The sequence below is a fragment of the Crinia signifera genome, chromosome 6 (assembly GCF_055691185.1).
Source record: "Crinia signifera chromosome 6, ASM5569118v1, whole genome shotgun sequence".
Classification (NCBI taxonomy): domain Eukaryota; kingdom Metazoa; phylum Chordata; class Amphibia; order Anura; family Myobatrachidae; genus Crinia; species Crinia signifera.
In genome coordinates this window covers 227,110,364-227,132,730 of record NC_139222.1, presented here as the reverse complement: position 1 = coordinate 227,132,730, position 22,367 = coordinate 227,110,364, and the positions used below count along the sequence as shown (strand labels likewise).

The window sequence follows — 22,367 nt, the reverse complement described above, 5'->3', positions numbered from 1 at the left end:
GTAGCACTTGGCGTGTGTAAAAAAAAAAAAATATATATATATATATATATATATATATATATATATATATATATATATATATATATATCTAAAAATGGACAAACCCTTGTGTGATATTTGGTTTTACAGTCCGAGTTGCATTTTGTAACCCTGACTTTAAAACCAGCCTTAAATCTATATCTCTACAAAGTAATATTTGACTTAAGAGAATCCAAAAGGCTTTAAAAGTTCATGTGTCGTGTGGTCATTACTGTAGGAGTTTGCTCACCATAGGGGTGGGGAAAGGTCTGAATTTGTTCTGTTCTTTCACCCTGTAGTTGCTGGAGGATTCGCAAACTTTTCCAAGGTCCATTCTGAAATTGAAGATCCTTTAAGGGAAGAACTCAAACTTGATGTAGATGAGTCTATAAGATACTCTGTCTGGGTTTCATTCTGTGAGATCTACAATGAGTGCATTTTTGATCTGCTAGATCCCATATCAGGGGACAAATTTAATAAAAGAAAAACATTAAAGCTTGCCCAGGATAGTAAAGGTTTCTCCTTTGTTAAAGGTGAGCTAATATTTATTTTACCATGTTCTTGTATATTAAGGTTTTTTCCTACGCATGTTCGGTATGTAAAGTGAAGTATATGCAAAAAAGTTAAGGTCACATTGGATGTGTTAATCTGTTTTTATCGTTTTGGGTATGTATAACTGTATACTCTTGCAGCTGTAGAAGTATGCGCACGTATCCTCTGCATAAGGAAAATTATTATTCTGCTTGTGTAAGTTTCTTGTACATATGACCTGTAAAAGAAGCACTGCTCTAGAATTATCCGGAGATGTTAGAAGCATGGGGGCTGTTGAACTGATTTTAAAATCCGGTCAGCTGAAACAGTCTTTACCAAAGTCCTTTTGAATATTTCTTATGTACTATTGAATTACCTCCATGTCTTCTAAAATAGTTGAAGGAAACTTGTCAGTGGTTCCCAAACTTTCTTGAATCCCACCTCCCTTTATTTTTATTCTTATTTTTTTTTATTCAAGGAAAGTCCAAAATTATTATTTTTTTCATTGCTTTAAAAAAATAAATGAAACAAACTAAATTGTGCTTACTGGTTACACTTAAGTTCAGTTATGTGGTTGTGGTTCTGAATGTTCACATTTTATGAATGGCAGCCGCCAGCACTTATTTTATTTTTGGCTTTGACCATAAATGTTTTTTAATCCTGGACCCCAGGGTGCGTAGGCTTTTTACCAAGATGCTAACTACTGTACATTTTGTGTGCATTACTGTGTGACCTCAAATATGCACACAACTTAATAGCACAGGATTAGTTTTTTACTTTACAATCTTGTAAAACTAATCCGTCCATAAGACTGTGCTTCTAATGCAGACTTCTGAAGGGGACCATATTCCCTGCTCTGTATGTCAGGAAGCCCCCAATGTGAGCCATGCATTGCCTCCGGTTCAAACATATTAGCCCCTTACCGGTGGACACAGATGTTGATGAGCAGCCTACCAAGTGATAACACTACATGTTATAGCACCACAATCTGATGGCTCTACCCTGTTCTACAATTTATGTATCTCTATTTCGCCCCCTTGAACAGATATCCAATGGATACAGGTTTCTGATGCTAAAGAGGCATGCAGGATTCTTGCCTTGGGAATAAAGTTCCAAAGTATTGCTTTCACAAAACTAAATAGTTCCTCAAGTAGGAGGTGAGTTGTTTGCTTTCTCGATCTCTATAGTGTATATACCTTTTTAAAATTTGTGAATATAATTGGTCTATAAAAGGAGAGCATAAATCCATATTCCTGTAAAACTATCTTATTAGAGTTTTTTTATTTTGGAGTGGCGATTTCAAAAACGGTTTAAAAATGAGTGGTCTCTTCTCCACCCCTGGCACCTGCACTTAACCAGGTTACAACTTGGTTCTTTCCCCTGCAGTCAGAGCTGTGGAGAGAAATGAGTCACGTCCTACACCAGGGGTTCCCAATCTTTTTTGATTCACGGCACCCTAGAGAATCAGAATTTTTTTCACGGCACCCCTAGGTCCCAAAATTTTTTATTTGATTGGGTTTATATGCGATTCTAAGCAGCAGTTATGTGGTAAAGGGCAGGATTTGCTTCTGTTTGTACACATTCTATGATTGGCAGCCACCAGCACTGGTTTTGCTCATAAATAATTAACCATTAATAATTTGAGTTGGTCCTGGACCACCAAGCCGAGGCACCCCTGCATGTGTCCCGAGGCACCCCAGGGAGCCACGGCACACAGTTTGGGAACCACTGTCCTACACACAAGGCAAATTTGAACTGAAAGCTGCTCACTTACTGGTTTTAACTGGTTTTAGCTGCTTTCAGCTCAAAAGCTGCCCGGTGATGAGCTCTGATGCGCGCTCCCACATCGCCGGCTGCTAATCTGCTGGTATTACCAGCAGATGAGCGACATGTGGACAGCTTTCCATAGCATCCTGCTATGGAAAATCGCGTTGGGACGTGTGAAAATCCCTCAGTGTATGGACCTTTTACACCTTGCTCCAAATGTGCATGGTAGTCTTATTACCTACCCGTATTTATTTAGTGTGTAATTCTGATTATGGTATATTTGCTCCATATCCTCAGTAGAAATATGTATTCTATTGGATTCTGTAATGGTAAATGAGTATAACTGAGGCTGTCGTATAACTATGCAATCAGAATAAGGTGTTTTGGAGAACTAACTTATATTTGGCTTTTTCTTTCAGTCACAGTATATTTTCTGTTCGCCTGTTAAAAATTGAAGATGGGGATGTTCCTCGAGTAGTAAAAGTCAGCGAGTAAGTGAGAATTTTTAAATCTCCAGTCTTTTAGTTTCACCCCTGGACTATTGGGTTTCCGAAGACCCTTTGTAGTAGTTTCCACAAATATCAGACTCTTGCTATGTTTATGTAATATTTATTTTTAAAACTGTTAAAAATAAAAATGCTGTGAATATATACTGGTTTTATTTGCTCACACCCACTTTTTTTTTTTTTTTGTGGAATCCATTTAACTAAAGTGGTTAATTTTTTTTTTTTTTTTTTTTTTTTTTTTTATTCTCTAGATAATCCGTACCTGGAATAAGTGCTAAAGGAGGCCTTTAACTTATTTAAAATCTATATTAGATTTATTTTTACAAAACCAGAGGGCTTAATTAGCTCTCACTAATTGCGATTACCAGCTCTGATTTTCTGAGTTATCCATAAATTAGGATACCGGTTGGCCTAGAAAGGGGCATAAGGGTATTTTAGTTGTGTAATGTGGATAACACTGCTGTAGTGTGTTTTTTTTTTTTTTCATGGGCTTCGTGCTGCCAGATACAGCTGTTAGAAAGACCCAAGTAGATTTCTGTGCAACAGAACTTTTTCTTGCATTTTAATTTTGCCATCAGATTTGGTTATAAAGTGTTACCAGTCTCACACCTGCCAAAGCAGTTATTCTTTGTCGCTCCCACTGCCGTTAATTGGCCTAGTGTCAGTAGAACTATTTGCACCTACTGAATGTCCTACCACCTTTAAGTTAAATGGCCATTACTTGGGTGATCTGTGAATTTCCTTATTTCTTTTATATGACCAAAAAAGTTTTTTGTGTGGTAGTGGTGGTTTTTAAAATTTTATATATCTTATTTTCTTTGTTTACAGATTAGCGCTTTGCGACTTGGCAGGTTCTGAAAGATGCACAAAAACTCAACACCAGGGAGAAAGGCTGAAAGAAAGTGGGAATATAAATACTTCTCTATTGATCCTTGGTAAATGTATCAATGCATTGAAGAACAGTCAGCACTTAAAGTAGGTTTACCACCTGGCATCTATTTCCCCTTGTTTCTAGCTTTACTTCATTTACTTTCTGTAGTGTTTTTTTTTTTTTTTTTTTTTTTGTATTTGTCGTTGTTGTAGTTAAAGGCACAAATAGAAATGAAAAGTTGCACATCTTAAAATGACAAAAGTAAGGCTGATTCACTATGAAGATGTGAATGCAAAATCAGATCCGCCTCAATATAATGGTAGATTCACTTTACTATGAAAGTTGCATTGCTACATCCAGGCAGCTTTTATGCCTACAAGAATCCTTCAATGGTAGAACCAGTTAAATTGTGTCCTTTTTAATATAGAACTACTTTTACTTCTCTCCTTCATGTTTAATGGGGCCTACACACATTGCGACTGAGCAAGGTCACTTGGCACATCACTGCACAGCAATGTGTGCTGAGCGATCTGTCACAGCCAGTGTTCTCCGGTGAGAACCCTGACCTGACTGGCGATCTGACTAGATTTATCCTTAATGGCAAGGCAACATCGATGTGTGGGGGCCACATATTGCTTTGGCCCCTACACACAGTGATGTAGGGTCATTATCTAAGCAATCTAGTCAGATTGCTTAGAAAATAGGCTGAAATTTCCCTGTGTGTCAGCCCCATTATTATATATTTATTTTTTTGAAATGACCATTTCACCTTGTCTGTCTAGGGCCCATCAGCATGTCCCATTTAGAGAGAGCAAGCTTACACACTACCTTCAGAGCTTTTTCAGCGGCAAAGGAAAAGTGTCCATGATTGTCAACATCTGCCAGTCTGCCTCTGCTTATGACGAGACTCTCAACGTACTCAAATTTTCAGCTGTTGCTCAAAAGGTATGAACGGTGATGAAGCGGGTGCGTGTCACATTACTACAATCCTGGCATGTTACAGATTATTTTTTGGGGTACTCTTTATTTTTTTTGGGGTGGATTAAAATGTGAAGATCAGGCTAAAAGCAGATGAAAAGGGATAAAATGTTGGGGCGTATCCATAGACCTGGTGTTCTGAAGTATTGAGTATCCGCACAGCAAGTGTTTACCAATGAAGGTATTGGAGTATACCTTCTAAACTACTTCTAATGCATTGTGAATATTCTCCATGTTATCAGGTTCTAATTCTGGACACATGCCAGGCTTCAGAAACTATATCCGATGCACAAAGAAAGAGTGCCAGGGAATTTTCTTTTATAATAAATAATGCAGACAACAAGACCTGGTTGGCAAGAAAACGGGCAACTGTGCAGTGGGAGTCCCACCTAGAAGATGTTCAAGAAGATGGAGATGAACCGTGCGTGGAGGATTCTGATGAAGAGTGTCTGGACTGTACGAACATTGAGGAGCAAGATGATGATGACGAGGATGAATTCATCATTAAAAAGGAGGACTATGAGGTAACTTCCCTCTATACATGTTCTATTTGTTAATGTGGGGGCATATTCGATATGGGTAACACTATTCTAAATAAAATATATTCATCCAGAAACTCCTGGCTCTTGTTGAAGATCTGAAAACCCAACTGGCTAAGGAGAAAAAAGATACAATGCTGCTGGAAATGAAAATCCGAAAAGAGGTTGCTGAGGAGTTTACACAACATTTAGAGCAGCGGGAGAAGGACTTCAAGTAAGTGCCTCATCCACGGCCAGGAAATCTTAGGCCAGTATTCAATGCTCTTGATTCACCGCTTTTTTTTCAGCGACATGGTGAATCTTTTCAATGAAAATGATATTCTTTGTATTCAGTGTTCACCGAAAAGTGAATGCCGGCCAATTCACTGTTTTGGTAGTCTCTGCAATTCGCTAGTATTTCAATGGGGTTTTGACTCCAATTAGCGGAAAGTATATTCAATGCGAAAATGGTGCTTTCACTGATTTCCGCAGTTTTGCATTCTACTTATTACTTACTTATTACTGCCAGACCCCACTGCATGCCACACACCAGTGGGCAGGGAGTCCTGCCTTTCTACACGCTGAACAACCTGAATTATGGTGAGGTGTATGAATTGTTGCAGTTGTCCAGCATTGTCTCCTTCAGCTGCCCTGACTTTAAACTCCCACCTTGTACAATAGTGAACGTTTGCAAAAGGAAAAAGAGCTGATGGAAGAAAGGTGTGATGAAAGAATAGAGATCTTTAAGGATTTGGTGAGAAAATGTTCCAATGAAGCAGAGGACCAAGAACTGTGCAGTGTGACAGACCCTACTGATCAGGTATATAGACTAGTATGGACAGTTGTGTCTGAACTGGGCATCTGACAGGATGGGATTGCTGGGCATTACAGCTTGGGGCAGTTGGAGCACTGTATATGCTTCCTGTAGGTGTCCGTTATCAGGTGATTTTCAAAGTGAATTCTGTCACCAGTTGGCTGCATGCATGTCAATCCTGGTCGGAGCCTTAATTCATCACATTGTATAAGTAATTCAGGGTGTGGGAGAAGTCGAGTTTGGGATGTGGTTTGAGGCCGCAAAAAGGTATTTCACAAGGCAATGAGCTCTGCTTACTAATGATACTTCTGGGGATAGAACGCCATCTTTTAGTCACTTGGTTTCTGTGCACAAGTAATGGCCAATCTTCTAAATTAGTGATGGCTGTTCCCTTTACTTTGTGTTCAGGGGCTCTCTGTAGACATACATGCCTAGGCATTAGAGGGTTCACAGTATAAAAATGATCTAGATTTGGACATTGCATCCTCTTTTATATTCTATATGAAAGAATATCTTTTATATTCTATATGAATTTTTTTTTTTTTTCATAATATGGTATGTTCTAGATGTGCTGGTAGGAGATGAATATTACTTTCTCCTTACCAGGCAGAAGAACCCAGCATGCCTCTTGAATTCTTATCTTCTATGCAGACTAATCTGGGAGTAATCAAAAAGCAGGCATTGGAGGCTTACCATCACATTGCTGCTATCCGGGATGATCCCCAAACCATCCTTGATCTGCAGGAGAAAATAAAGCAAGTCACAGCTGATTTTCTAAAGTCGCAGGAAGATCTAAAAAAGCAATCTGCTGGTAAGTTCTCAGACCAAGATTGTAGATGTCAGATACTGTATAACATTCTAAGAGTATGGAGGTGTGTTTTATTTATATATATATATATATATATATATATATATATATATATATATATATTTCTCCTATTAGTTGTATTAATCTTCAAATGGCTGGCCAGGATAATGCCATGTTGACTTGTAGTCTAAAAAGCTGGGGAAATTGTTATGTCAACATTTATCATACCACATGTGGTTGGCACTAGATTCAGTTGCGTTTAGCTGCTCTTTCATGTCTCTCCTACTGTTTCCTCCCATAATTCTACAGCATAAAGTGTAAGAATTCAAGTATACATTCCAATAGAGCACTGGTCATTGTAAATATGGTTAAATATTCTCTGCATGGTGTTCTGTGATGGTGCAGTAATAATGGCGTGATATGTAACCATTTCCTAGGAAAGTTTAAAATTTTGTGTAGTATTTGATGTTGCAGTGAATTAACAATTGTATAGTGGGATCTTTCCCAAAGTAATAAAGAAACCTTAACCGTTAGCCTAGATTGGTAGTACTAACCAGCAGGAGGCTATTCCAGCCACAGCAGATGGCTCACCAGCACTAGGCCAGTTGGCACAATTGTGGTATCAATAAAAGTAGAGTCTGCAAATAATTGCTAGACTTACAGCACTTCACTGCCTCACGGGCAATTAATTATTCTCTGGGAGTATATGCAGTTTATAACCTTTTCACACCAAGAAGCAAATTACCAGGTTAAAACATTTCAACCCTGGAATTTGCTGAAAACCCCGGTTTTTCTGTGTTGTTGAAGGGTCCACCCGGGTCCTAAATTCAAGGTCTTTGAGACGGGATTCAAGACCCAGGCTGACCCTTTCACACCATAGAAATCCTAAGTTTTTCAGCAAATTTCTGGGTTGAAAAGCGTTTAACTGGTAATTTGCTGATGGGGTGTATTGGGGTCCGGCTGCACCCTTCACTAAAAAAATAAAAATAAATCCCAGGTAATTGCCGGGTAGGTGGTGTTAAAGGGGTATATTTTTTTACGGGACATCTGAGGCAGCAAATGCAACAATAGTGTATTGAACCCCCCCTTCCCATTGTTCTCTTTACCATGATAAAAGTAGATATAAGGAATTTTTTAAACCAGTTGGAACAACATTTATCATTTTATTTTTAGTTGAAAAGGTAATGGAAACCTACCTGAGCAATCTTGTATCCATTTCAATATTTTGATATGATAAAGGGCAGTATTCAATGAGAAAAATTTGCCCTGTTTTATGGCGAATTTGTGCTTTTTTCGCCTTGGACGGAGCATTTTGCTCTCCAAAAGCGAGCAACCCTATTCAATGTGAAATATTCGCCGTCTTTCTCCGTGTAACAATTCTCCATCTTTTCATGGAGAGCTGGAATGTGAACTTTTAAACTAAAAGGTTTTTTTTTTAATTTTGGTGTAAAAAAATCAGGATTTTTTTTCTGTGTAGGGGCATGTTATTTTTATTCATGTGCTTATAGCACATGAATATATATTTAATTAAAAAAATTAATTAAATCATTATATTCACTGCATCCATATATTTACTGCATCCGATCATTACATATGCACGATCGGGTGCAGTGAATACTGGGTCCCCCGCTGGCTTTAGGGGGGGGGCAGCTTGTGCTGCCAGGGTCCCGGGGAGCCCACCTCCCCTCCACATATGTTCTGGGGCAGCCAGGGAGACTTTAATCTCCCTGGCTGCCCACGGCTCCCTGCCGCGGACGCTCGTCCGCTGCAGGGGTTAAGACTCGCCGCAAGTGGCGGCGAGTCTTAACCACATTGAATAGAGGGAGCAGGAGTGGCAGCGAGCCCTCCAGAACAGGGCGAGAGAAAAAATCTCTCGCCATGCACGGCGAATTTTTTTTCATTGAATACTGCCCAAAGACTTAATTGTAACAATATTACAAACGTAAATTGGAGCATACATCAAGCTGGACAGGTGCTAGGTAAATTCTTATACAGTCTCCATATCTGGTGAAGGGGTCAGTTGTGTATCCTGGCCCATTGTAGGAGATTCTGGCTGTTAACCTGCTGTTTAACATTTCTAAGGATGAGCTCCTGATCCCATAGAAGCCAGTAGTACATAGTTATTTCTAGCACAGTGTGTATAGGTCATGCTGGGGACACTGCACTCTGGGTAAATGCTCCTGATCAGCAATCAGGTGAGTGACCACAAAGGTGTGTACTCTGCTTAAGTAATAAAAAAACTACAAAGCTTACTAGTGTCTTCTCACTGACTTGCCTTGATCCCTGTTCTAAAAGATTTATAGAACCAATTTAGCTGCTACTCCGGTATAGCCAGTTGGTATCTGGCAATTAAACAGAACTGTATGCACTTAGATTAGGATTAAGATCACATCTTTTTTATCCACAAAAAAACTTACTGTATGTACTATGTTGACATCAAATAAGGAATGACCCTGGTTACAACACCATACTTGCATATGTAAGTTAGGTTACTGTGAGGTCCAGGTATAGCAAAATAAGCAATTTTTTTTTTTAAATTCAAATGTGCTTTAAATTATTTTAACCATAACTGCAGTTTGGTAATGTCTTAAGGTGCCCATACATGATACAATTATTGTATGCAATTTGGATTAGATTGCACCGCATTGCAAAACATATGCGATGCGGCCAATCTAATCCAAATTGCATACAATAATTGTACCATGTATGGGGAACCTTTAGGTAACACGTCATAAGCGTTTTGTGGAGAGGTTTTTACTTCCTGAATACATTATTTTAATGATTTTCTAGATTTGGAGAATAAACTTGAACAGTGTAACAGAATGAGTCTCCAACTGCAAGAGGCTGAACAGGTAAGACCTGGCATGTGTGTACTGCAGGGCTCGACCAGATTCTGCTTCCTGGTGACCAGATTTGCCAGGAAGCAGAACCCCCCCCCCCAGGCAAGAGTGGTGGGTTGATTTATTGACAGCAGCGGGCCCAGCTGCTGATTATACTGTTAGATAGAACAGCCAGCGCTGCAGCAGCCGACGCTTGTATACTGGCTCCTAGATTATTTATTATATATTTTTTTAATTTGGCATGCCTTGTGTACTGTACCTTCAAACTTAAGGGCCCCATACATCAGCAATTAATTGTGACAATTTTCAGATATGAAGATGATTGCCACAATTAATTTTAGATGTGTGGGCTCCCCCTTTTGGCAATCCCAATCAAAATCGCCAATCGATTGCTTAATCAGGTTTTTAAACATGCTTAATAATCTGGTATTATCTGCAGATCTTTTTTATATGTGTGGGCATTCCCAATTCGTTTTCATCTATTTACATTATGAACAGCTGAAATGACAATCGATTGGGGCAATTTCCAGATATGAAGATGCAATCTTTAGATGGAAAAATCTGCCGATCACTAAAATAAATCTGTAATGTGTGGGCAAAGTCAGATGGATTGTAAAATCCATTTATCTGGCCAAAATATCCCTATATCTGAAAATCCATAAATTGTGATTGCTGATGTATGGGGCCCATTATCACTAGCATTTTTTTTATTAATAAAAGCTGTTTGATTTTCTTTATATTTGCAGAAAATAACCTCCCAAAGACAGCAGCTTGATCAATTCTTGGATTTGATTCAGCAGAAGGATACAGCAATTGAGACCCTTAAAGACCTAGTCTCTCACTGGGAAGCTAAATGTGAAGACTATGTAAGTAATCATTCCAGCATCTTTATAAGGCCATTTAAATGTTTGTATATCTGCAACTCTGCAGGTAATGTGGGCCTAATTCAGAACTGATCTCGGGGCGCTTTACTTTTTTCTAATCGTCGATAACCATCCCGAGTATGTAAAGATCAACATCTGCCCAACATGCATTAAAACTCTTACCTCTTGCATCACCCATTTAGACTTTGATTGCAGCTGCTCCTACTGTATGATCCCAAGCCTGAAAAATAAAAACTGCGCTTGTACGCAGAATACTTACACCAGTAGAAATTATTAATTTATAACTGATTACAACTAAACAATATTTCTTCCCTGGTTATGTGGAAGATATAAATGTACAGTCATGATTTTGATCTTTTACTAAACCACATATGTGGCATTGCTTTTACAATACATGTGAGGCCTGGTTCAACAAAACTGCAGCTGCAGTCTCTCCCATTATTGGGGTTACCCAGTGCAGGGTAAGGATGCTCGGGAATGAAAGTTGTGACCTGCGGTCACAATCTAATTGTGATCACATAGCAAAAAAAAAACGTCCAGTAGCTGGCTGCGAAGGAAGGTGCAACGCTGCCATTTTTTTTTGTCACAGCCTCAAAACTGACTAGGACAATCCTGCATAGTCCAGAACGTGCCCTCCTAACAATGCTTCACTGATCACCAAAATGCACAGAGCATGCATACTGTTGGCACTGCACATGCACAGTAGTGCGATAATTGCCTAATAGAGATTTTTGCGGTGCTAGCTAAATTGGCCCTATTTATATGCCCCACAAAAGTAAATGACACTTAACTGAAAGCTAAGCTACCAGTGGTGTTTTTTTTTATTAAACTAACTTTTTTGTTTTGGTTACACAGGAGAAAACTGTAAACCGCATTGGAGCTGGTGGGATTAAAGTCACTATCTCTTCTGATTCTGCAAGCCGAAAGCGTCCCCCTGATGAGCACCATCCTTCAGATCCGCCTCCGCCGAAAAAGAAAGGTATAGGTTCTGATCAGCCAAGTAGCGTGAACCAGTTTCCCTATGTGTCCATGCAGAGGCAGATTGCTGCAAATCGCAGGATTTTACGTCTCAAAAGAAGAAAATCTGTGTTTTCCAATGATAAAAAATGGAAATGATTTTAAATGTGCTCTTAAACTCCTACTTCAAAGTGATTATTTATGTAAAATAAAACTAACTTATTAACTTGCTGCTTCTCCTTAATTCTGTGCTCCTGACTAACTGCATGTTCCTCTGGAAATAACCACTTTCTTGCAACATTTTTGCTCTTAATTTACCTACCCTATTAACGTAAATCTCCCATTTCCCCATCCCTTTTTTTATTTATATTTTTTATATAACCCTATCTTCTATATACATACTAACAGCTGCCATGTATGCAGCATGCTCATATTGATAGACAAAAAGAAGGAAACAATCATTTATAATCAATGGAAAGCTCAGGTTTATTTTTATTTTTTTGTTCCCTGATCTAAAGCTGGATACATACTATAAGTTTACCTGTCCAATTTTTATGGTTGGAGCGAAAATCTAGTAATGTATGGGAGCAAATGTCAATCGACCATTTGCTTCGTAAGCCAGAGAATTAGGCAAATCAAATGGATTTAATCAATTTGTCTGAACGTCCCATTTTTGTCAGTTTTTCATTGTTTGGAAGCAAATTGTTGTTTTGCTCCCATGCATTAAGATTATCGGTCCAATTTTGACGGTTGTAGCAAAAATCTAGTAGTGTGCGTCCAGTTTAAGACTTGTACTGTTGACAAGTTACTTGTCAAGTTCCTTTGGTATGTTTTATTCTACGAGTTCAGATCTACAAGATTTGTTTGAAGCCTTTTTTGTCCTATAATGTGCCTTTCACAGCGACTACCACTGAATACAGTTTGTGACCATATAACAGATGACACCTAATTCCGATTTGATCGCAAAGCACATTTTATTCTGAAATGGACAAAACAATGTTGCAATGTAGGTGAGGTAAATCTAACATGTGCAAATAGTTAGCTGTGGGTGAGTTATTTGGTTTGTGTGTGGTTGAAATCTATATAGCAGTTTAAGTTTGTACACACCCCATCCAAATCGAATACTCTTATTACCACTGCAAAAACTCAGGGTTTTTGACACGGGTCAGCGTTGGTGTAAATGGGGTATGTGAAAAAAAAAAAAACAGGTCCATTTTCCAGGGAATCCTGACCCGGGTGGAACCTGGGAAGGACCTGGGTCGTGGGGCAGTGTAAACGGGTATGCCGGGTCATCCAACATGGCGCCAGTTCTTCCAGTGGGGTAGCCCAACATCCCGATCGCAGCGTCCTGTGGTCAGTATGGAGGTTGGGGGCGCACACAGCTTCCGCTGCTCTACTGTGCAGACGGCAGCAGAGCAAAGGAGGAGGTGAATAGATGCCTGTGTGCAGCATCCATTCACCTTGCCGATGGGGGCTAGGGGTGCATTGAGGCTGGGGTCAGCCCAGCAGCTTTCCCGGGTGTTGGGCTTGTCCCCAGCATGGCGATTGCCGGTACCGGCACTTGGAGATGTCCTCTTCAAGCATTGCCCCCTTCCCCTGTGTGCAGTGTAAAATGTACCGACCCGGTAATATTCCGGGTCTGCACCGCAGTGTAAACTGGGCAAATCCCAGATTGGAACAGTGTATCAAATACCGGGTCGGATTTGGGATTTTGGTGTAAAAGGGTTTAACTTTCTCTGCACATGTTACATTGCCCCACCTGCAGTGCACCATGGTTTTGATAGTTTGATAAACAAATGTGTTTTGAGATCCAGCCTGAATTAGGCCCAGTATGCAGTAAAATGGATCTGTTGCAGTTTTGTGAATCAATAATATGCAATGCTATGGTCACCTTATGCAAAAGTGTTTTGGTTGACGTGCATTGGGTCGACCACAGACGGTCACCACCTGAAATAGGTCGACACAATCATTATGTTGACCATGGGAAGGTAGACATGACTCGTCCCTAATGTTGACACCATCGACATGGACACTGTCCACCTGTATTACATCCCCTTGCCGCGCTTCAGGCACTATTTTATTCTCCCACAGTGCCGTAGTGAATGGTAGGGTATGAAATAATGCCTTTCTGCGCATGTTGGCTAAAGAAACCCTTGAAACTCATGTATACTTTTTGACTACCTTCCTGTTGCCGACCTATTTAAGTTTTGACTTTAAGGCCTGTAGCCCTAATGACCATATCACATGCAAAATGGTGATCTAGAACAGTGGCCAGGGAACTCGGTCCTCCTTACCCCACACAGTGCATGTTTTGCAGGTGTACTAATTACTCAGACACATTTTATAAGGTCTGCAGGTGGAGGTAATTATTTCACTTGTGATTCTGTGCGGAGACCTGCACAACATGCACTGCGTGGGGTAATGAGGACCGAGTTCACTGACCAAGAAGCTTAAAATACCTTTAAACGTGAGTCTTGCACGCTGTAGGCATCGCAAGCACAACAGTGGCTTTAGAACAGAAGCAATTTGTCTTGATTTGTCCACACATGACTTAAAAAAAACCCCATCAGATGCCAGATGTAGGTTGGAATACGTGAAGCTTCAGTTCAGTAATTTGCCAGAATCTTCTAACAAGTGGATCCATTTCGATCTTGAGAGCTGAAGAGTAATGATTTACACACTAGTTTTAATGAAGAAGTTGATTTACACACCTTTGTTCAGTTATTACTTACACACCCAGGCAATGAAAAAAAGTATAACAGAGCATTAGATACCTATTGTGTACTTTAGGAACAATACCATCATCTCCACAGCAGATGAGTTTTTCTGATCAATGCTAGTACTCTGGAATTTAATGGGAGTACTGTTACTTACATTTTTGGGTGGCTGTCCATGTCCAAATAAGAGCATTTCCTTAAATGCCTCATGTTAATCCCGATCTGTAGAAGTAGTTTGGTTGATAGGCTTGTCCGTACACACTATCAAACCGTTTTTAAAATCCAGTTGTCATTTTTGAATGAAAATTGCATGTTTTTGTCAACATTTGGGTAACGTCTGGACTTTCCATTCCAAATGAGTAAACAAATAGTCCATGGGTGGCCAAACTGGTACTCTATCTACCAACCGATTATATTTTCCAGACTATCAGTGGATCTGTAGAATGTGTAGTTTAGGGATGATCGTAGCACATGTTTGAAAATCGTGCTTTAGTAATGACTATACCTGTGTACCAGCTAACTCACGTTTTCAAACATGTGCTGTGTTCATTCCTAAACAAGGAAAGGGGAGTTATACACTGCGCTAGAGGGTTGATGTGTAGTTATGTAAATTACACAAGCTAAGCACAAGGATGCAGCACACACTGTATAGATCCCTTTATAACTGAATATTTTTATTAAGGACATTTTTAAGCACAGGGACCATGTATTGTTATCGTCTCTGCATCTGACATAAAACACATAACATTAAAATAATTTCAATCACTTTAAGTGAGAATAATCACTAAAGAAAAAAAAAAAGCCAGAGAGTAAGAAATAAGAATTAAAAGGGGGTGATGCCATAAGGCCTTGTATGAAAAGATTGATATACCTAGAATATCCCCAGTGAGTTGTGATTGTGGTGAGGGTAGTAGGGTCTCATAGTCAGACCTGGGAGACCGTACATAGAAAAAAGGGGTCTCAGAATATGAATATGGGCGCTTGACATGAAAGAGGCTAATACTTCCCTGTTTATTGAATTGGGTCCTGATGAGTCTCTTCACTCCGCTTGTCCCATTTTTGCATATGAAAAGACAAGAAGGGAGAGGAGGGCAGATCCCCCTTGTGTAATACTATTTGGTGCTACAGCGGCAAAGTCTAGTTCAATGCACACGTTAATACTAGTGTAATGGGAAGTTTTCTATGGGGACACTCACAAGATGAGTACTTTAAAATCACATTATCAATGATCTATCAGGAACCATATCTGGCATATGTCCTGGTGAACCTCCTATCGATATGGTGAATTTTTGATTGCATTAAACACAATTCCTCCTCTCGCTTATCATCCAGATAAGGTGTATTATATAGAATAATACAATTTGGATACTTTGTTTATGATAAAAGCAAGTATCCTTTATTGTTATACATAAATATGATTTAAAATGAATAACCACAATGGAGCCACTTAACATTATGAAGTAAAATATTTTTTATTGTGTAATTTTTCTTATTGGTGCACCACGTCCAAACCTATTCTTGTCTATCCTCTCATCATATTAACAGAACTATGTTACCGGCAGCACACCCCTGAACTAATCACAGATTACTGTTTTATAGAATAAACAAACGGGGCCACAATTTCAAATCTTAGAGATCAGTATATGAATCCTGTGCGACTGGCTCCTACTCAAACTGTCTGCATAAGATAATGGTAGGGTACCCTACCTTTACCCTATGCATTCACCATGTTGGTGAATGGAGGGGCACTCATATAGTGGCTCTTCAATGTTCACTGCTGATGGATGGTTTTTCAGCCATCCTGGCTAGGTGTGTATGGCCGCCGGGCACCCTCCCCTGCCCTACACCAGATGAAGCCTACTCACTGCTAGCATGCCCCGCTCCCACTCTGCACTGCTGTCTGGGTGGAACGCCCTGCCCCCTGTCCCAAGTGTGGAGCATACATACACCACTGCACACCAATGTATATATATATTTTTTATGGTGGCAAAGTATACATAGCTGGCACAGGCCATCCATGTATACGTTACCATCACCTCTGCCCACCAATGTATATATTTTATGGTTGCAACGTATACATGGCTGGTGTAGGCCCCAGCCATGTATATATTACCACTACCTATGTATATTTTATGTGGTAATGTATACATTGCTGGCACAGGTGAATGGATTTTTCCCTTCATGCATGGCTGTACATAAAATCGTAGCTGTGCACATGGGCGGGGCAGTGTTTACCTGATCGCCGGGCTCCCAATATACACAGCCCAGCGATCAGTTCTGAATCAGGCCTCAAGAGGAGAAATGCACTGAATAAAATGTCCGCTGCTCCCAAGCTTGGAATTCAAACCCCGTCCATTATGTAAATGTCCTTTTATAATAAAAGATTTTCATCAAAGTATTTCACCTCCTGAAAATCCCTTGCTCTTTGGGAAAATAGCTCAGTGTGTATGCACTGCTTTGCTAAAAATCTCTGAAAGATATATCTTTCACCAAAGTCTTTTGAAATGAAATTATCCTAGTGTGTATGGGCCTTGACACATCATATTTTGCTATTGTAAGATTAATAACCCTCTTCTAAGCTAATAACATCAACTACAAATAGATTTCTGTTCTGTTACATTGTGAATAGTAATGTATCTGCAGGGTTCTGCATCAAGAAGTAGCCAGATGAGGTCTTTGCAATAATAAAGTGTTTTAAACCTGACCTTGTAGTTTGCTTTATACAAAGAGAAAATATATTCACAGTTAACTACGTACTTCTAAATCAGCCTGTCAGCATTCATAACAAATATATATGTAGTGCATAGGTATATAACAACTACTGATGCCGTTATATACCACTGTACAGGGAGAAAAATCCCCTGGGTTGTTTATAGGCAGGTAGCAAGAACCAAATGTTGGGTCTGATGAGGTGAAAAGTCTGACTCTTAGATTTGTTCTGGTGTCTGATTGTACCACAAAAAGATCGATGGAGCAACAAATTCTGGGCAAGTAATATTGGTGCAGATGTATTAAGCCTTAACAAAAGATAAATGCAAGGGTGATAGAGAGATAAACGTCCAGCCAATCACCTGCAAACTGCCATTTACAGGCTGTGTTTGAAAAAAGTCAGTAAGGAGCTGATTGGCTGGACGTTTATCTCTCTTTTTCACACTTGCATTTATCTCTTGTTAAGGCTTAATACATCTGCCCCAATGTGCCCCATTGGTGTGTCAGTTGGTGCTAATTACAGTTCAAGGGGGAGGCTTGTGACACAAGTCTCTGCAGCTGCACAGATTGACAAAAGACTGATATTGAATTCCGATCAATTCAATAGGAGGAAGACCAGGCACTTCGGTCCCCACACTGCGTTATGAGCCGGATAGTGTATTTGCTCACTGCTGCCCTAAGCGGGACGAAGCCATGGCCAGGATCAGTGTGTGTTGGGACAAGCGTGAAGGGGTAGACCCAGTGATCCAGTCTCCGGCTCTACACTGTGCAGCAGGATCCAGATAGTGTATCAACTCACTGCAGCCATGCAGGAGATGGCGCTACGCCTGGAGTCCCTTGTTGCTTGAAGCTTCCACTGAGGTGCAGAGCGTTGGGCTGGCGTGTGGCAGACAAGACAGGGTGCCAGCATACAGGCAACTTGGGGATCCTGTGTGACGTCCATGTTGGTCACATGATCTTCCCATCGAGAGGTCTGTCCGGAAACAGCATGGATCCAATATGAGTTCCATAGTTACAAATATACCTACTAGTATTAAGTCCCATAGGTGGTCATCAACATCTTGAAACTAAGGTACTACATCAAGCATGTGTCCATGGGGACCGTGTAATAAATGGCTTCAACTGGGTAGTCCCAAAAAGGGCCAAGGAACAGTGGGGCAGATGTATAATGGTGCGGTATGGAGGAGAAGGGGTGCTATGTGCCCCTGTCCATATCGGCGCTGCTGTCTAAATGATAGCAGGCCGAATGTATATATCTGTTTCGCTAGCAGCAGGCTATCTCTGCTGTTGGATCTGGGCTGCGCTGTGCTGGAGATCTCGTGTGAGTAGTGAGATTCTACTCATGCCCAGTCCGGGGGTGGGGGGGAGAGAGAGAGGATATAGCACGTCAGTGATGCGCTGTCTCCAGGAGGGGGCAGTTTGCGCTCCCCCCGCTTCGGTAGACAAGATGTTAATACATCTTGTCAATATTTGCCTCGCTAATGAGGTGAAGCAGGAAGTATTTTGGGGGTGTGCTATGCGCCCCAATGTGCGATTACTTGATGATTGGCTAGCAGGTGCAGCACGCCTCTCCCAGTTTCCTCACTAAGGGACAGATGTATTAAGCCTTAAAAAAGAGTTAAATGCGAGTGTGATATAGATATGGATGACAGTCTTTATATGGAGAGGAGAAAAAAAATCTGTTGTAGTACTTCTACAGATTCAGAGACTCCGTTGTGAGCAGATATACTAGTGCCATATATAAAAATGAATCCACACATTAATCTTGTACGTCCTGGTCACATTGTTATGGCGTGGCATGGGGAGTGGTTTGGTGTGACTGCAGCAAACCTGTATGAGGACACATCTATAGGAATTTTTTACTTTAATGAAGACCATGCAATTTGGTCTAAGTATTCCAAATTCTAAATCCTAATTGTGTCATTCTGACCTGAGACCCGTGTTAGGTCACCGAAAGTTGACTACTTTTAAGTCTATGGGTGTTGGAATGCCTTTGTGGACTTAAATTCCTACAAGGCAGGTGACATTTTGGTATTGTTTGCTGCCCATAAGAGCTGTCTGCTGACATCCAAGCAGACAGTTGTTTGGTAATTTGTCAGGCTTGTATTGGACCTTGATAACCTTTTCCTCATTCTGTGATTGCATATTTCATAAGATGAGTAAATGGCGATGCTCTTTGGTCCCCAAGTTCACCCAAGATTTACAGGTTTGAGTAAACTAAAGGGTTTTAAAAAAATTGTACTCTCCAAATGGGATAAAACAGTAAAATTGTTCTAAAAGAGTTAAATTACAGTATAGAAATCCCAGAGTATTTTGTGTCAGGCAATTTTCGAAACCTCATGTAGATCTTCAATTTTGCATATAAAGCCTAATAAAAGACATGCATTGGTGATTTTAAATTGTAAAATGCATAGTTATAAAGAAAAAAAAATACTGTTGTGCATCTAAAAGTTCCCTGGTACTCTTGGACTGCTTGGAGGTAGCGGCGCTTGTTGAGTTACTCAATACCAGTCGTGTTGTAGCAGGGGCATCCTTGGAAAAAAATGGCTGCCATGTAAAACTGTCCATGGTTTTAACAATTTTCGGTACTTGTTTCCTATCTGGGCGCCCATCGCGGGTATCGCGTGTACATCGCATGCCATTATAATGACATGCGATGCGACCGACGCGATTACCGCGATTTTACATAGGGAACAATGTTAAATGTCCCAATTGACCCGATTTCACATAGGGAACAATGTTAAATGTCCCAATTGACCCGATTTCACATAGGGAACAATGTTAAATGCCCCCCCCCCCCCCAATTGTTAACGCCACTCCACGATCAACGTCAACCCGAAGCGTGGCGAGCCCGCGAGGGGTGGCGGTACGCGTCCTCCGACCTTTTCATACCCCTACTATCCACTAGGGCGTGGAGTGAGAATAGAATAGTGTGGCGAGCGGACGCGGATACCTTCACAGGTATCCACATCCCCTTGCGGGCTTCACAGGTGTCCGCGTCCCCTCGCGGGGCTCGCTGCGCTCGCCACGCTTCGGGCTCGCTGCGCTCGCCACACTATTCTATTCTCACTCCACGCCCTAGTGGATAGTAGGGGTATGAAAAGGTCGGAGGACGCGTACCGCTGCGCTCGCCACGCTTCGGGTTGACGTTGATCGCGGAGTGGCGTTAACAATTGGGGGGGGGGGGCATTTAACATTGTTCCCTATGTGAAATCGGGTCAATTGGGACATTTAACATTGTTCCCTATGTAAAATCGCGGTAATCGCGTCGGTCGCATCGCATGCGTTTTTTTGTCAGCACGCGACGCGACCGACGCGATCTTTTTGCTTGCGATGCCCACGATCAAAATCGTGGGCGCCCAGATAGGAAACAAGTACCCAATTTTCTGCAGGATAATGCATTTAATTGGGGTTCTCCACTCATTGAAATGATTGCCCATTGATATTAATTGGGAGAGGAACACCGATAAGTCTTCCATGATTATCTTTAGTCCAAATAAATGGATTGGGAGTTCGATGGATGAATCATTGATATATTTATAGCAATATGGGGTAATTTTTAATTCCTGAGTAAAATCAAATGTTGATCTTCCCGTTTATATTTTCCAATTGCTCCTTTGATGCATTTAATACAATATATATTGCAGATAATATTTTCTAAACTTTAGAAAGTTGTGTTCTTTGTGTAAGGTAACGATGTAGGACAGAACATTCTCTACAGAATTATTTTAATGAGCGCATCTCCTTGAATGTTTTTATTTCTCTGAGTTCGTTCATTTTTAGATGGCTGCTTTTTACAGTGGAAAATGAAAACCACATTTTTTTTATGGCCTTTGTCACATAACATTTAAAACATCATTTGAGTTCATGAATTTATGTGCAGTGTATAAATGTATATCTTTGTGCATTTATTATTGAATATAGCAATTCTAGATATAGGACCGAAAATCTATTGCATTGTTCCTCAAGCCTATAAACCAGGGGTGGCCAACCCGCGGCTCTCGAGCCACATGCGGCTCTTCCCTTACTGAGCTGCGGCTCCTTCAACCACCCACGGCCTGTTGCAGTGCCGTGTAAGTTCTTCCCGATCACTGTGGGCAGCAGTGATCGGGCAGCCCACGCCTCCCCACAGTGAGCGGCTGCATACCATAGTGAACGGCCGCGAAGCACCGTCCCCCCCCTCTCCCCATATGACAGACGTCTGGCGTCATCCCAGTCCCTGCACAGCGTGAGCGTGCTGCTAGCGGCACCCTCCTTCCCTCCCAGCTTTATATTTTCCTATGCAGCGTTCTGCTGAGCCGACCATATATGTAGCTATACTGTTATGTTGGTGGAGGTAGAGTTTGCATTTATATGTACTGTATAGCGTTAGAGGCAATGGATGGATGTATATGAGAGAGACAGTGTATGGATATATGCATGCATGTATAAATTGATAGATGAGAGTGGTGTATGTACTGTATGTATGAGGGTGGTGGTGTGTAAATGGTATGTATGAGGGTGGCGGTGTGTAAATGGTATGTATGAGGGTGGCGGTGTATAAATGGTATGTACAGTATGTATGTATGAGGGTGGTGGTGGTGTGTAAATGGTATGTATGAGGGTGGCGGTGTATAAATGGTATGTACAGTATGTATGAGGGTGGTGGTGTGTAAATGGTATGTATGAGGGTGGCGGTGTATAAATGGTATGTACAGTATGTATGTATGTATGAGGGTGGTGTGTAAATGGTATGTATGAGGGTGGCGGTGTATAAATGGTATGTACAGTATGTATGTATGAGGGTGGTGGTGTGTAAATGGTATGTATGAGGGTGGCGGTGTATAAATGGTATGTACAGTATGTATGTATGAGGGTGGCGGTGTGTAAATGGTATGTATGAGGGTGGCGGTGTATAAATGGTATGTATGTATGTATGAGGGTGGTGGTGTGTAAATGGTATGTATGAGGGTGGCGGTGTATAAATGGTATGTACAGTATGTATGTATAAGGGTGGTGGTGTATAAATGGTATGTATGTATGAGGGTGGCGGTGTATATATGTAATCATGTATGAGGGTGGCGGTGTGTAAATGTACGTATGTGCATGATGTTGGCTCTTCGGCATCTCTAAACATATTTTTTGGCTCTTTGTTTCTGACTGGTTGGCCACCCCTGCTATAAACGATATCCTATAACCCCCAATAATGCACCACTAACACAATTTGAATAGCTCCGTTGGGTGCCCTCTAGTGGCTGGCGGTGTGAAAAGATTTGAATCTGGCCCAATGTGTGAGATTTCCCAGTCTGCCTATATGCATTAGCTGAAACCTCACACCTAAATGAATGGTGTCCTATATATCTCTCAGCTTTTCCTACAATGGATCTAAAAAACTATATATATTCTTCTTAAAAGTACAGGTTTTTTTTTGTGATGTAATGCCTGAAATAAAGATAAATCATCACATACA

General features: G+C 40.8%; 1 protein-coding gene across 3 annotated transcripts in view; it reads left to right on the top strand.

Annotated features, from left to right (window-relative positions):
- The window catches only part of KIF20B (kinesin family member 20B), an 81,200-nt gene that overhangs the window by 24,681 nt on the left and 34,152 nt on the right, over positions 1-22,367 (top strand). For 2 of the 3 annotated variants that reach the window (XM_083149032.1, XM_083149034.1), the window contains exons 8-19: positions 318-551; positions 1,595-1,706; positions 2,736-2,807; positions 3,651-3,797; positions 4,476-4,638; positions 4,914-5,195; positions 5,285-5,424; positions 5,871-6,009; positions 6,610-6,814; positions 9,602-9,663; positions 10,398-10,517; positions 11,391-11,514. In XM_083149032.1, coding sequence (XP_083005158.1) covers positions 318-551; positions 1,595-1,706; positions 2,736-2,807; positions 3,651-3,797; positions 4,476-4,638; positions 4,914-5,195; positions 5,285-5,424; positions 5,871-6,009; positions 6,610-6,814; positions 9,602-9,663; positions 10,398-10,517; positions 11,391-11,514 — 1,800 coding nt within the window. The remainder of the gene's footprint in view (positions 1-317; positions 552-1,594; positions 1,707-2,735; positions 2,808-3,650; positions 3,798-4,475; positions 4,639-4,913; positions 5,196-5,284; positions 5,425-5,870; positions 6,010-6,609; positions 6,815-9,601; positions 9,664-10,397; positions 10,518-11,390; positions 11,515-22,367) is intronic. The other variant, XM_083149033.1, reaches the window with a different exon arrangement.